The sequence below is a fragment of the Benincasa hispida genome, chromosome 11 (genome assembly GCF_027475165.1).
Source record: "Benincasa hispida cultivar pf3 chromosome 11, pf3_genome.v1.1, whole genome shotgun sequence".
Taxonomy (NCBI): Eukaryota; Viridiplantae; Streptophyta; class Magnoliopsida; order Cucurbitales; family Cucurbitaceae; genus Benincasa; species Benincasa hispida.
In genome coordinates this window covers 73230081-73243125 of record NC_143488.1, presented here as the reverse complement: position 1 = coordinate 73243125, position 13045 = coordinate 73230081, and the positions used below count along the sequence as shown (strand labels likewise).

The following is a 13045-nucleotide window of genomic DNA, read 5'->3' as shown; positions in this document are numbered from 1 at the left end:
GAGATTTGAACCAATCGGAAAATTTGTGTTGATGTTTTATATATAAGTCAGAGGCGCTTTGAGCTTCATGACGAATTAACCTCAAATGTTGCCTACAAAATTGATCATTTAAATGTTATATCAAAGAAGATACCCTAGAATTTAGAAAAGTAAAAAGTTTGAAACGTACTTGCGATAGTCTGTTATTTCTTTACAATTGTTGAGAATGTACCAATGTGCAATACGTTTTTCCTCCGCAGATAGCGTCCGTAAAGTTGACGCCCCTAATGGTCATACCCTCTGTCTAAATAATTCAAATTCACCAAATATCTCGTGATCGGGAATGTTATCATCATTTCGTTCATCTCTATTGAATCTCGTTTCAATCCCACTTAGATATCGCGAGCAGAAGTTCCATGATTCATTCATTGCATATGCTTCCGCTATAAACCCCTCGGGACGTGCTTTGTTTCGTACAAATTGTTTTAATGTTCGTAAACTTCTTTCAAGGTGTACCATTACATCGAAAAAGGAAGGTGAGAATATTTAAATGTCTTAACAACTTTCAAATGTTTTATTTAGTATGTCTCCAGGCTTTCAATTTTGTGTCTAATATAGGTCTTTCATCTATTCAACATCTTCTAAAATTTACAAGCCTATTGGACATAAAATTTAAAGTTCAATTTTCTATTAGACACAAAATTTAATTTTATGTCTAGTAGATTCTTTAAACTTTTTTAAAATATTAAATGTGTTAAGTATCAAATTGGAGGTTTAAAGATTTATTTTATATTTTTTAGATTAATATAGGCCTTTCATTTATTCAACATTTTCGAAATATTAAATCATGCATGCTTAGGCTCCAAATAACCAACATCATATGACATGCTCGTTATAAAATTACTCTCAACAATTTCAGAGAATTGTAAAACAAATATATTCTGCAAAATTGACGAGATATTAATGAGCATGATTTTAATGGACATGATTTGTACAGCAATTTTAGAGAATTAACAAAAGCGAATATAATATTGAAACACATTTTAATAAGCATGATATGTACAACAATTTCAGAGAATTAACAAAAGCGAATACAATATTGAAACACATTTTAATGGGCATTTCACATATGATTTAAATAAATATACAAGATAAAATAAAATGAGAAAATTACCGCCGAGGAGACGATGGCGGCAGTGGCAGTTGATTGTAGCTGCTGACCGAAGGGAGGAGTGGCGGTGGACGAAAAATGGGGGAAAAATGGGAGAGGGAGGGAAAGGAGTTGTGGAAAAACACTTTTTATATTGTAAAGGTAGAAATGAGAGAAATATGGGATGGGAAAAATGGAAGAAAAATTAGATAGGAATAGGTCAGCGACGCCGGTTGAGGGGGGGGGGGGGTGGGGGGTATTAGGGTTAGGGTTTTAAGGAAAAGGGGAAAAGAATGGGGGAGTGGGGAAGAAGAAAGGGTCTCATTTAAACCAGACCCCTCTCCCGATGCCGCCCGACGGGCGTCGGGAGATCCGTCGGGAGTTCCCGAGAACTCCCGATGAACCTTTATGGTGTCGGGAGTTCCCTAGGAACCCCCGAAGGACCTTTACTTCGTCGGGAGAGACCGTCTCTCCTGACGACCTAACTCCCGACGCTCTATTTAGGCGTTGGGAGAACTCTTTTTTCTTGTAGTGAATGACTCATAACTTCGATGGAATATGAGATATCATGTCTTGTTAATGTAAGGTAGATTAAAGTACCTATCAACTGATGATACATCATTGAGTTTATAAGATCTTTACCTTCATGTATGCTTAAATTTTTATTAACCTCCATCAGTGTAGATATTGCCTTGCAGTCACTCATGCCATACTTTTGCAAAAGATCCTTTAAATACTTTTGTTGTCTAAGGAACAATCTTTTTTCTAAGCATTCCACCTCTAGTGCAAGAAAATACTTTAGTTCTCCAAGCTCTTTCATTTCAAATCGAACCCGTAAATTCTGATTTATTTGTCGAACTTCTTCTATTTAGTCTCCTGTTATGATTAGATCATCCACATAGATTAATATGATTGAGACATTTGAGCCTTGAGCTTTGACAAATAAGCTGGAATCTGCTGAAGCTACTACAAAGCTATTTTAAACTAGAAACTCCGCAATTTTCCCATACCAGGCTCTTACTACTTGTTTCAAACCATATAAAGCCTTTCTCATCTTGTAAACGTAATCATGATAAGCTTCATCCTCAAATCATTTTGGTTGCTCCATATATATTTCTCGATCTAGCTCTCCATTTAAAAAATCATTTTGAACATCCATCTGCCACAACTTCCATCCCTTACTAGTAGCAAGTGTTAATAAGACTCGAATAGTGTTGAGCTTTGCTACAGAACTGAATGTGTCATCATAGTCCAAGCCATACTATTAAGAAAACCCTCGAGCCACTAGTTGAGCTTTGTATCTCTTTATCGTCCCATCTGCTCGAGTTTTAATTTATTAATCCCATTTACAAGATATGGGTTTAAAATATTTAGGCTTCGACATTAAGTCCCACGTTCGATTCTTTCTTAATGCGTCAACTTCTTCTTCCATGGCTTTTCTTTGTTGGATATTCTTTGACACTTCTTCATATGTTGTTGGCTCCTCAAATGTTGCTAATGCTGTATTCATGTACCTTGAATTAGGTTCTCTTAGTCTTGTTGATAGTGCCTCTTGATTATGTACTCCACTTTTTCAAGGACTTTATGTTCTTAGTTCTTCTTCTTCGTCTTCATCTTTTTCTTCTTCTTTTTCTACTAGAGCTTGTTGTACTTGAATTATTTCTTCTTATGGTCCTTCTTTGAAATAGTTCACACCTTTGGATGCATTTTCTAATTTGGGTGCCCACCATGAGGATGCTTCACAAATATCATATTCCTTGATGTATAGCATCGTCCAATGATAGGATTAATGCACCTCCATCCTTTTCTTTGGTTGTCATATCCATCAAAGATGCAACTTGTTTTCTTGTCAAACTTCTTTCTTAGATGATCTAGTACAACCAAAGACTCGAAAGTATACAACTGTTGGCTTGATATTCAACAACCTTTCATAAGACAACTTGAACCCAAACGAAGTCTGTTAACCACATGGGTTATTGTTTTCATGCATTTAGTCCAAAATCTTCCTGACACGTTATTTGCATGTAACATATTGTGACATACTTTTGCAAGATGTCTAGTTTTTCTTTCTACCACTTTCATTTTGTCGTGGAGTGTTTGGAAACATCAATTGACGACGTATCTTATACTTTTACAAGTATTGAGAAAATTTATTAGATGTATATTCTCCCTCGTTATCTGTACTTAGGTATTGAATTCTGTTTCCTGATTCACATTCAACTCGTTCTTTGAATTCTTTAAATTTTATAATTGTTTCAAACTTCTCTTTCATAAATAAAACCTATACATACCTGGAGAAGTCATCAATAAAGGTCACCATATAGCGCATACCACTGATTGAAGATTTTTTTACGGGACCAAATACGTCAGAATGCACCAGCTTCAATACTTGCTTTTCTTTGTATTTTGACTCCTTGAATGGAAGTCCTTCCATATTGGCAACCATCACAGACCATGTCTTTTTTTATATCAAGTTGAGGCGGTCTCTTAGGCATAAATTTATTTTTCATTATCTTCAATTTGTTGTGGCTAACATGACCAAGTCTTGCATGCCACAAACCAACTGTTTCATTATTTCGTGTTTTATTCACGTAGACGATCTCTGCTGACATGACGTAGATGAAGTCCATTATTTGCCTTTCCATCAACAGTGTACCGCTGACTTTGAGATTATGGTATACCTTGACATCGTCAGGTCCAAGCATGATGAAGTTGCCTGTTGATGTCAATTGAGATACTAACACCAAATTCTTCTTCATTCCAGGCACATAAAATACATTCTTCAGTTCCACTTGATTGCAATCGGAGCGAGGCATTATCATAGTTTTGCCAATGTAGGTTATTGTCAACTTTGAGTTGTTTTCAGTTACAAGAACTCAGCTTCCTTTGTACTCATATTTGTTTTGTAGCTTTCTCTTACCTCATGTTATGTGGTTAGAGAAACTTGAATCAGTAATCAAATCATTTTCATAATTTACCTCTTCTGCATGGAGAGCCAACATTTCATTCTCCACCACATTGGACGTGGACTGGGGGTTGGGATCTGCTGTTGCAAAGCATGCCTCTACAACCCACTCTTTTTCACTGATGCTCTCAGCCTAGGAGGTGACTATGTTGCTTTCTGCTACCTTTGTCTTTCAACAACAATCTTTGGCATAATGGTCTATCTTTCCACAGTTATAATATTCACCATTTTTTCTATGCTCGCGATTTTGATTAGTTTTACTAGCTCCTCCTACTTGAGAGCGTTTTGGAGTTTCTTCATCTCCTTTTGATCCTACTTTCTTTGGATATTTTAATTGATTTTTCTATGGCCACTAAAGAGTGCTTCTTCGTTATTGCTCTTTATTGTGACCTCCAACATTTGCTTAGCCAATGCTTCTTGACTAGCAAGCATATTTTCTAGGTCAATTACAGAAAGTTGGACTGCACAATTTTGAATAGCAACAATAAAGTTTCTATATTCAGGTTTAAGTCCATGAATAATAATTCTTTTCATCTTTGATTCTGAAATAGCGGAAGTAGGATCTAATTTAGAGATTTCACAGCATAGAGTTTTTACTTTGGTGAAGTATTGTTGATAGTCATCTCCATTTGAGCAATTGACAGGAGCTCGTTCTCTAGAAACTGCAATCTCGCATCATTTTTCTTCCAGAAAAATATGGCAAACGTATCCCATACTACCTTTGATGTCTCTTTTGTATTGATGTGCTATAACATTTTTTCATCAACTATAGCTTTAATTGCAAACATGGTCTTACTTGCCTTGATACTTGATTTCTTCAAAGTAGCAACATCCTTAGGTGGATTGACTTCAGTGCCTCCCACAACATCCCACAAGTCTTGGCCTTGGAGATATGACTTCATGTATGTGAACCATGTTTTGTAGTTTTTAGTGTTGAGTTTCTTGATGTTGGGTTATATGTCATAAAACTTGCAGTTTGTAAATTTTAAACATATTTCTATTTACAATCAAGATGTTGGATACCTTATCTTGGAGACACTATGGATGTGACCCATTTTGTATATTGATACGAACGCTGTGATTCCAAAGTCGTTCATGTAGTGACATATGAGTGGAGGCGTCTTATGAAAAAGATGTTTGCATAAGCCCGGACCACGAAATAGTCACTTTTCTTTATAACAACCGCTTACTGTTAAAACTAACCATTTCAATTCAATGACCTAAGGTAACTCGATCTCAATCCTGAGCTAACTATAAACTTCTGTTTATTCGGGATTATCCTTTAATCTGAATGGGTGAAAGTGGCTCAACATCGACGCTCAATAAGCCTACCATTTTAAGGGTAAGACTGTATAGATAGTCGGGGACATAACCCTTGAAGATGGAATTCATTCCTACCCATCTTCTGGTTAGTAGAGAGGTTGTTTCCTTAAGTACAGACTCCTGGTTTTGAACAAAGGGGCCCCGCCCTTTGCATGACTAAGAGGGACTCGGTTTATTGGTAGGATCATAAACCAATTGTTCATTAGAGGATTAGTGGAGACTTAAGGAGTAAGACGTATTACAAGGGTAAAAACAGTAATTTTGACTTAGCTGTTAATATGAACAACTTGTGAAGGATCGACATACTGATCATGTTTAAATTAAATGGACAAAAATATATCTACAGTGAGAAGAGTGCAACTACTGAGCTATAGTGGTGTGTCTCGGTAATTAACGAATTGATTAATTCGATTTAAAGAGTTTAGAAAATTAATCTCAAGTCATTCAAGCTCATGATCTGTAGGTTCATTAGGTCCCTCTACTAGCTCGATAGAGGATTAAACCTTAGAATAGCGTGTTGAGAGAATTTGAAATGTTCAAATTCAGTTTAGGGTTTAGATTATTATATTCGATTTAATTAAACGTTTAATTAACAAATTAAACGATTTTTTAGAGTTAAAAATATTTAAATATGATTTAAATATCAAATACATGAATAGTAATTCATGTTTGAATTAGGTGTTTTATTAATTTAATATTTTATATTAAATTAATTAATTAACAATTTTATTTATTTAAATTTTGAATTTGTGAAATTCACATAAAATTGATTTAATTTGATTAAATCAATTAACTATAAATAAACTAATTAAATCTCATTTATTATTGTTTATAAAATTTAATGAAATTTCATATAAATATAAAATAAATGAAATTAGTGGAAAAAGTTGGATTTTCCCACGAATTGAGACACCTAATCCACTTATTAAGTGGAATGTTGAGTGTCAACCTTCCATTTATTCAAAATTGCACGTTTAATTTGGATAAATACTTGTTTTTCCTCAGAATTCATGGGCATGCAATCTGATTTTCTGAAATTTTTTCTATAAAAAAATTTCTCTCCAATTTTCCAACTTCACCCCAAAATTTTCTTTCAATTCGAATCACAATCTAATTTAAGGCCTGAGAATAGTAAAGAAAACTCTTGTGGTGGTCTACTACAAGGAGCAAAGGAGAAAATTTGTGGAGATTTGAAGTAATCAAGAGGATTCTTCAAAGGTAACTTCTATAAACCCTATTTTTGTTATTTTATGAAGTATCATGCAAGTTTACTAATATTAATATAATTAGAATATTTAAGATCCTAATAGCTTCCGTGTGTTGAATGTCAACTCCATCATTGGATTTCTCCAACAACTTGAAGGTCCCCCATCATCTTGCAGTAATGAATTCACTGCACGAGTAGCTATGTCCCAGACAACAAGCTTCACAGTCCCAAACTGTACTCGGTCTTCTGATGTTCCACCATAGTAAGCTATGCTAGCTTGGCTCTAATATTACTTGTTGAAGAAATTGACACAGAAAAGAAGAGAGGCAATCTTGGAAGAAAGGAACTTTTATTAAGAACTTACAAAAATGGACACTTTTGAGAGAATACTCTTTTACTCTCTAACACTTGCTCACTTTTATTTGGTAACTTTTTTTTCTTGCTTGGCTTACAAATGAAGCTACACCTCTTATCATCCTTGGAGTCCAAACAAAAGGATCTCTCTAGATTATTCTTGGTTTCTAAATATTTAGATATTTCTTAGTTTATTCTTATCTAAAATTATTCTAGAATATTTTTAGACTTTTCCTTTGAGATATTTATTCATACTACAACAAGAAAAACTCATTTACATATTTAATATATCAAATTTCTAACGAATCACATATTAAATAAAATCGTAACAATATTTTTTTGAGCAAAAATAGAATTGACTATATATAAAATAAAGAAATTTGACTATATAGTAATGCATTTTTAAATAGGGAGTTACTAAATTCCAACCATTCGCGTATGCAGTCTTTATAATTATTTTATTAGGCCAACTTTTGAACTTTATAGAAGGGTCCCGTATTTTGAATTCTTTATTTATGAAAAAAATTGTATAAGTTGTTTAGATTAATAATTCCATTTAAGAATATCTTTAGAAATATTTATATAAGTTTAGAAAAACATTTTAAATTGTCAAATTATCTTCGTCGTTCCAAGTTTAGGCTAAATATTTATTCTTTTCCTTTTTAATTAAAAAGAGGGTTTATTTGTATCATTTAACAACTCATTCTTATGATTAATTCAAGTTCAAGATTTAGGACCCATTTGAATTGACTTAAGAAAAAAGTATTTTTTAAAATTATTTAAACACTTTTGACAAAAATTATTGAAAATATATTTCAAAAGCTATTTTAAATGGTAGCCAAAGGCTCCATTTTTTTTTTTTTCCAAAATGACTTATTTTTCAAATTTAAACAATTGAAAATACATTCCGAACACACCCTTAATGTAACTGGGGGAGTCAATGGGTCTGAATAGCATAAAAAATGTTTTCCCATTTACAAATTTTTTCAAACTCCATTGAAAGAATAAGTAGATTCTTTTTACATTTTATCTTTCATAATCTAATAAATATTTCATTGAGACAGTTGCAAATATAAACATTAAACCCAAAGTATTAGCAAATATAACTGTGATAGACCGTATCTCTGGGAGAGTCTATCAACGAAAGAAGTCTATCGCTGATAGATTTGTCTATATTTGCAATTTTTTTAAAAATGATGTTATACATTTGGTTATTATTCCTAAAAATGCAATCAATTGCAATATCCTATTTCATTTTAGTCGAAATATCTTATACATAAACATTTTTATCTAAATGAACTATATAATTATTTAAAATTTCTATGTATTAGACAACTTTATAAGTTTAATTCAAAAAATCAAATCATTGTTAAAACGGACTCTTGATGTACTCTTAACATAATTTCTAATCTTCTTCCATAAAGAAAGCAGACGTAAGGGTTGTATTCAAAGTCCACCATAAGTAGTTTTATATATGTTCGATGCCAAAAAATGGATCAACTGTGAATTTATTTTTTTGGGAGAGATTCATCCAAGTGCATGCAAGACTAAAGTAAATAAACATCGGTGTTGTGTCTAGCCAACACACTACGACGCTCAAGTCCATCTTGTGCTTCTGAATAACTAGACAATAGAAAATTAGCAGGGTATTTAGGCATACCTTCGACCAATGGTCTCGCTCGTTTTTATAAGGTAGTAAAATATAGTCGTTGTTGAAGATCATAATGCCTCTCTCCAGTCTTTGAAATTGTCGAGTTAATTATTTGAGCGATTACACCATTATTACTGCAACTAATGTACCACTTAAATTTTTAACACCTTATTAAAGACCTGTTCATTATGAATAAGGACAAAATCACTCAACCACACTCTCCTAGACTCCTCTAGGCTTATGCTTCTTTGAGCTCTCTTAGGCTACTCTAGGCTTAGGCTTCCCAAGCCTAAGCTTCCTTAGACTCTTCTAGGCCCCTCTTAGTTCACCTCATGGGTCTCATGGACCGAACTCTCTCTAAGCTCTTTTAGGCTCTTTCATGAGTTGTCTTTTTTTTTTTTTTTTAACATAGTATTAGAGGTCGAGAGATCAGGGAACACATCTGGACATCTCAACTAGGTTGGCACCTCTTTAATACCCTCATCATGTCTCGATTCCAAAAGTGATGCATTTATATAAAGCAATATGTACAAGGAAGAGAGGTCCAAACAAAACAATGTTGGGATTGGTGTCATATATCTCTTGTATGATCGTAGTTTGTAAACATATGTAAACAAATTGTTATCAATAAATAAATATTATTTTATGTGCGTTGACTAAATCCAATAAACTAATATCCTAGGTTGTTTTATGTAACTTAAACATATATGTAGAGACATACATGTGGATCATGTTTAAGTAATAGCTTAAACGGTCTGTAGTAGATGGATAAGGTTGGATACCTTATCCTAGTGACACTACAGATACAACCCGCTTTGTAATTGTTACAGTTTTTGTAAAGTGTTACAAATGATCTGATTCTGATTACTTATGTGGAGACATGTGAATAGAATCTGTATATAATATCGGATCACGAAATGATTAGTCGCTCTATTTTTAACACTATTGCTAGAAGAGACTTATATTTCACTAGGATGATCATAGGTGACTTGACCTTAATCTTGAGTGAGTTGCGAACTCCTAACTATGAGGATGGTTCTTTGATTTGTACGGGTGAGAGTGGCTAGATTCACTGACTCAACATGCTTACCATTTTGGGGATTCGTCTGAATGGGGAGCTGGGAACTCAACTACACAAGATGAAATTTCCTCATTCCCTTTTGTTAAGGTAAGTAGATAGATTGCTCACTTAAAGGCTGGTTCCAGGTCTTAAACAATAAGGGCCCTCACCCTCTCATTGGCTAGAAAGGGGTCTAGTTATAGTTGGACTATGACTAAATTGTTGATTAGAGGGACCAGTGGTACTTAAGGTGTTAGATGGAACTACAAGGCCGAACGGTAGTTTTGGTCCAGTTGTATTTACGAACAATTTGTGAAGGGCTAACGCACTGTTGATTAATTATATTCAATGGACATATAAAATATATCTATAGTGCGAAGAGTGCAACTGTCGGTCTTTAATGGACTGATTGACAATTAATGAAAGTTGATTAATTTAATTAATCGAATATCATTGGAGCTTCAATCTATAGGTCCATAAGGTCCTCTCGTTAGCTCAATTAAGATTAATGAGAATCAAATTAATTTTGGATTAATTTGAATTATTTAAATTAATTAAAGAAAATTAATTATATTAGATATAATTAATATAATGTATATGATACATTATAATAAAAGTTTTAATGAGAGAAATAAATATTTGAATATGATTCAAATATTAATTATATGAATATAATTCATATAAAAACTATAGATTAAAATTAATATGAATATGATTTATATTAATATTATAGGTTATATGAGAGATTAACTATAGATTATATTACATGTGATATAATATAAACTATAGGTTATATGTTATATGTGATATAACATATAGTTTGATACATATATATAATAAAGGTTCTTATTATATATATTATTTTAAAATTCAAAATTATAATTTTGATTTTTGATTTTTGAATTTTAAATAATAGGGAGGGAGTTATTTTGAATAACCACCCTACCCCTTAATCTCCCATTCAACTAATTTACAGAGTGAGGATAATTTTAATCTTCACTCTCCTGTCACTCTAGTCTCCGTAAATCTATCAAGCAAAAGAAATAGTTTTCTTCTTCCTTTCTACCAAAATTATTCTCAGCAAGCCCATAACTCCACTCCGATTCTCATCTTAGAGAATAACGAGGAAGCCCTCGTGGGGGTATTTGAGATTTTACATTTGCTATGCTTTCCATTTGGATTTAGGAAAATAACTGCCATTCATGACTTTGTTATGAATTGGGAGAGGAAACGTGAAGATAGAGATCTTCAAAGGTATTCCTGATTCCCTTTTTCCTCTGTGAATCACAGTTGTAAAAGCATGCCTAATGAATGTTGTTTATCATTTTCCATCCTCTGAGTTACTTTATGTTATGTAAAATGAATTTTAAGACTCAATTGCATTCACATGCTTCCACTGTGAGTATAACCCTTTAAACAAAAGGAGGAGGGCTAGAGGAAAGGCTTCAAATTTAACGAAATACAAGCAGCACCATAGTTCCTAAAAAGATTAGATTTAGTATTCCATTGTGCGCAAAGAAAATTATATCTTCCTAAAGTTGACCAGTATGCTTCTTTCTATCATGTAAGGTTTTGTTGTTCCTTTCTACCTAGAGGCACCAAAGGCAGACACTAATTAGATTACACCACAAAATATTCTTCTTAGAGATCAAACGAATATGTGTGAGAACATAGAGCATGTCACTCCTAGGCTCTCTCTTAAGCTCCTTTAAGCTCCATTAAGCTTACCTCATGGGTCCCACTGAGCCCTTTTAGACTTTGTCATGGGTTCTCTCGAGCTCTATCCTAGATTCCTCAAAGCTTACCTTCCGGTTGTTGGGTTTTATACCCTAAAACTCGTAGATAGTAAATGTTATTAATTGATTGTAATCATGAAAGATTTATAGATGTTAAATCAATAAATATTATTGTTGTCTATTTTGTCTAAATAACCCTAAATTAAATAAACTGACATCCAAGGCTGTCTTAGGAGTCTTGAACTGTATGTGAAGACATATAAAGATCAATGTTCGAGATACAACCTAAAGGGTCTATAGTATAGGGATAAGGTTAGATACCAGGTAACACTATGGATACGACCCACTTTGTATTTGAAATAAATTTAATGATCCAACGTGTTGTGTAGGTGACATGCAAGTGAGGGTATCCCATGCAACGAGTTTGCATAAGACTGGATGACGAAATAGTAACCACTAGATGTAACACCGTCGACTAGTTAGGTTCCTATTTCAATAAGATGACCTAGGCGACTAAGTTTTAATCCTGCGTATATTATGCACTCCTGTTCACAAGGGATTGTCCTTTGATTTGTATGGGTGAGGACGACTAGATCGCCGACCCAATAAGCCTACCATTTTGGGACAAGACCAAGTAAGGAGCTGGGAACATAATAATACAAGATGAAATTCACTTCTCCCTGTCTTAAGGGTAAGTAGATGAATGTTTCCTTAAGTGGTGTATTCAGGACTTAAACAAAGAACCCTACCCTTTCATTGGTCCAAGAAGGGTTTCTGTTTATTGGTTGGACCATAAACAGGTTGTTCATTAGAGGAGTACTGGTACTTAAGGAGCTAGAGGTAACCCAAGAGTAAAACGATAATTTGATCCAGTTGGAGTTACAAACACTCATGAAGGACTAACTTGCTAGTATTGGTCTATATCCATGGACACAGAAATATATATGTAGTGAGAAGAGTGCAACTGTGGGTCATTAGTGGAGTGTACCCACAATTAATGAATATTGATTAACTGGGATAATGAGTTTAATCAATTAATCTCATATCGTTAGAATTTCTTATCTACAAGTCCATTAGGTCCCCACGTTAGCTCACTAGAGGATACTTAAGAGGGATAATTTGAATTGTTCAAATTGATTTGAGAAAACTATATATTAATGTGATTAATATATAATTAATTATGGATATGATCTATGTTTAATTGAAGAGAAATATTTGAATAAGATTCAAATTCATTAATTCAAGTGAATTAGATTCACAAATAATTAATTAATAGAGTGGTTTCGCACATATACATGAGATGTATATGATAATTAAATGTATACATTAAATTGGGTTTAACGTATAAGTAGTTATTTCATTATTGTGCAAATTAAAATTAAATAAGTATTATTTAATTGTGCAAATTAAATAAGTGTTATTTACTTGGGCTAATTAATTGAATAAATATTATTTAATTAAATAAATATTATTTAATTAATTATAGAAAATGAAAATATATTGGAAAAGATGCTTGACCCTTCTCTATATAAAGACCTCTCCATGACCATTTGGGAATGTTCAACATCGAATACAAAATTCTCATTGTAGAGAAACTCTGAGAATACACAACTCCTTAGT

The 13045-nt window shown here is 33.1% G+C and overlaps 1 protein-coding gene and 1 pseudogene across 1 annotated transcript; both read right to left on the bottom strand.

Moving 5' to 3' along the window:
* Positions 1 to 3495: 3495 nt before the first annotated feature.
* Positions 3496 to 3945, bottom strand: LOC150032879 (uncharacterized). The gene has a single exon (XM_090307064.1). The coding sequence runs from the start codon at positions 3943 to 3945 to the stop codon at positions 3496 to 3498; it is 450 nt and encodes a 149-aa protein (XP_090163190.1).
* A 105-nt stretch (positions 3946 to 4050) lies between these two features.
* LOC150032878 (uncharacterized) lies at positions 4051 to 6789 on the bottom strand (annotated as a pseudogene).
* Positions 6790 to 13045: the final 6256 nt, after the last annotated feature.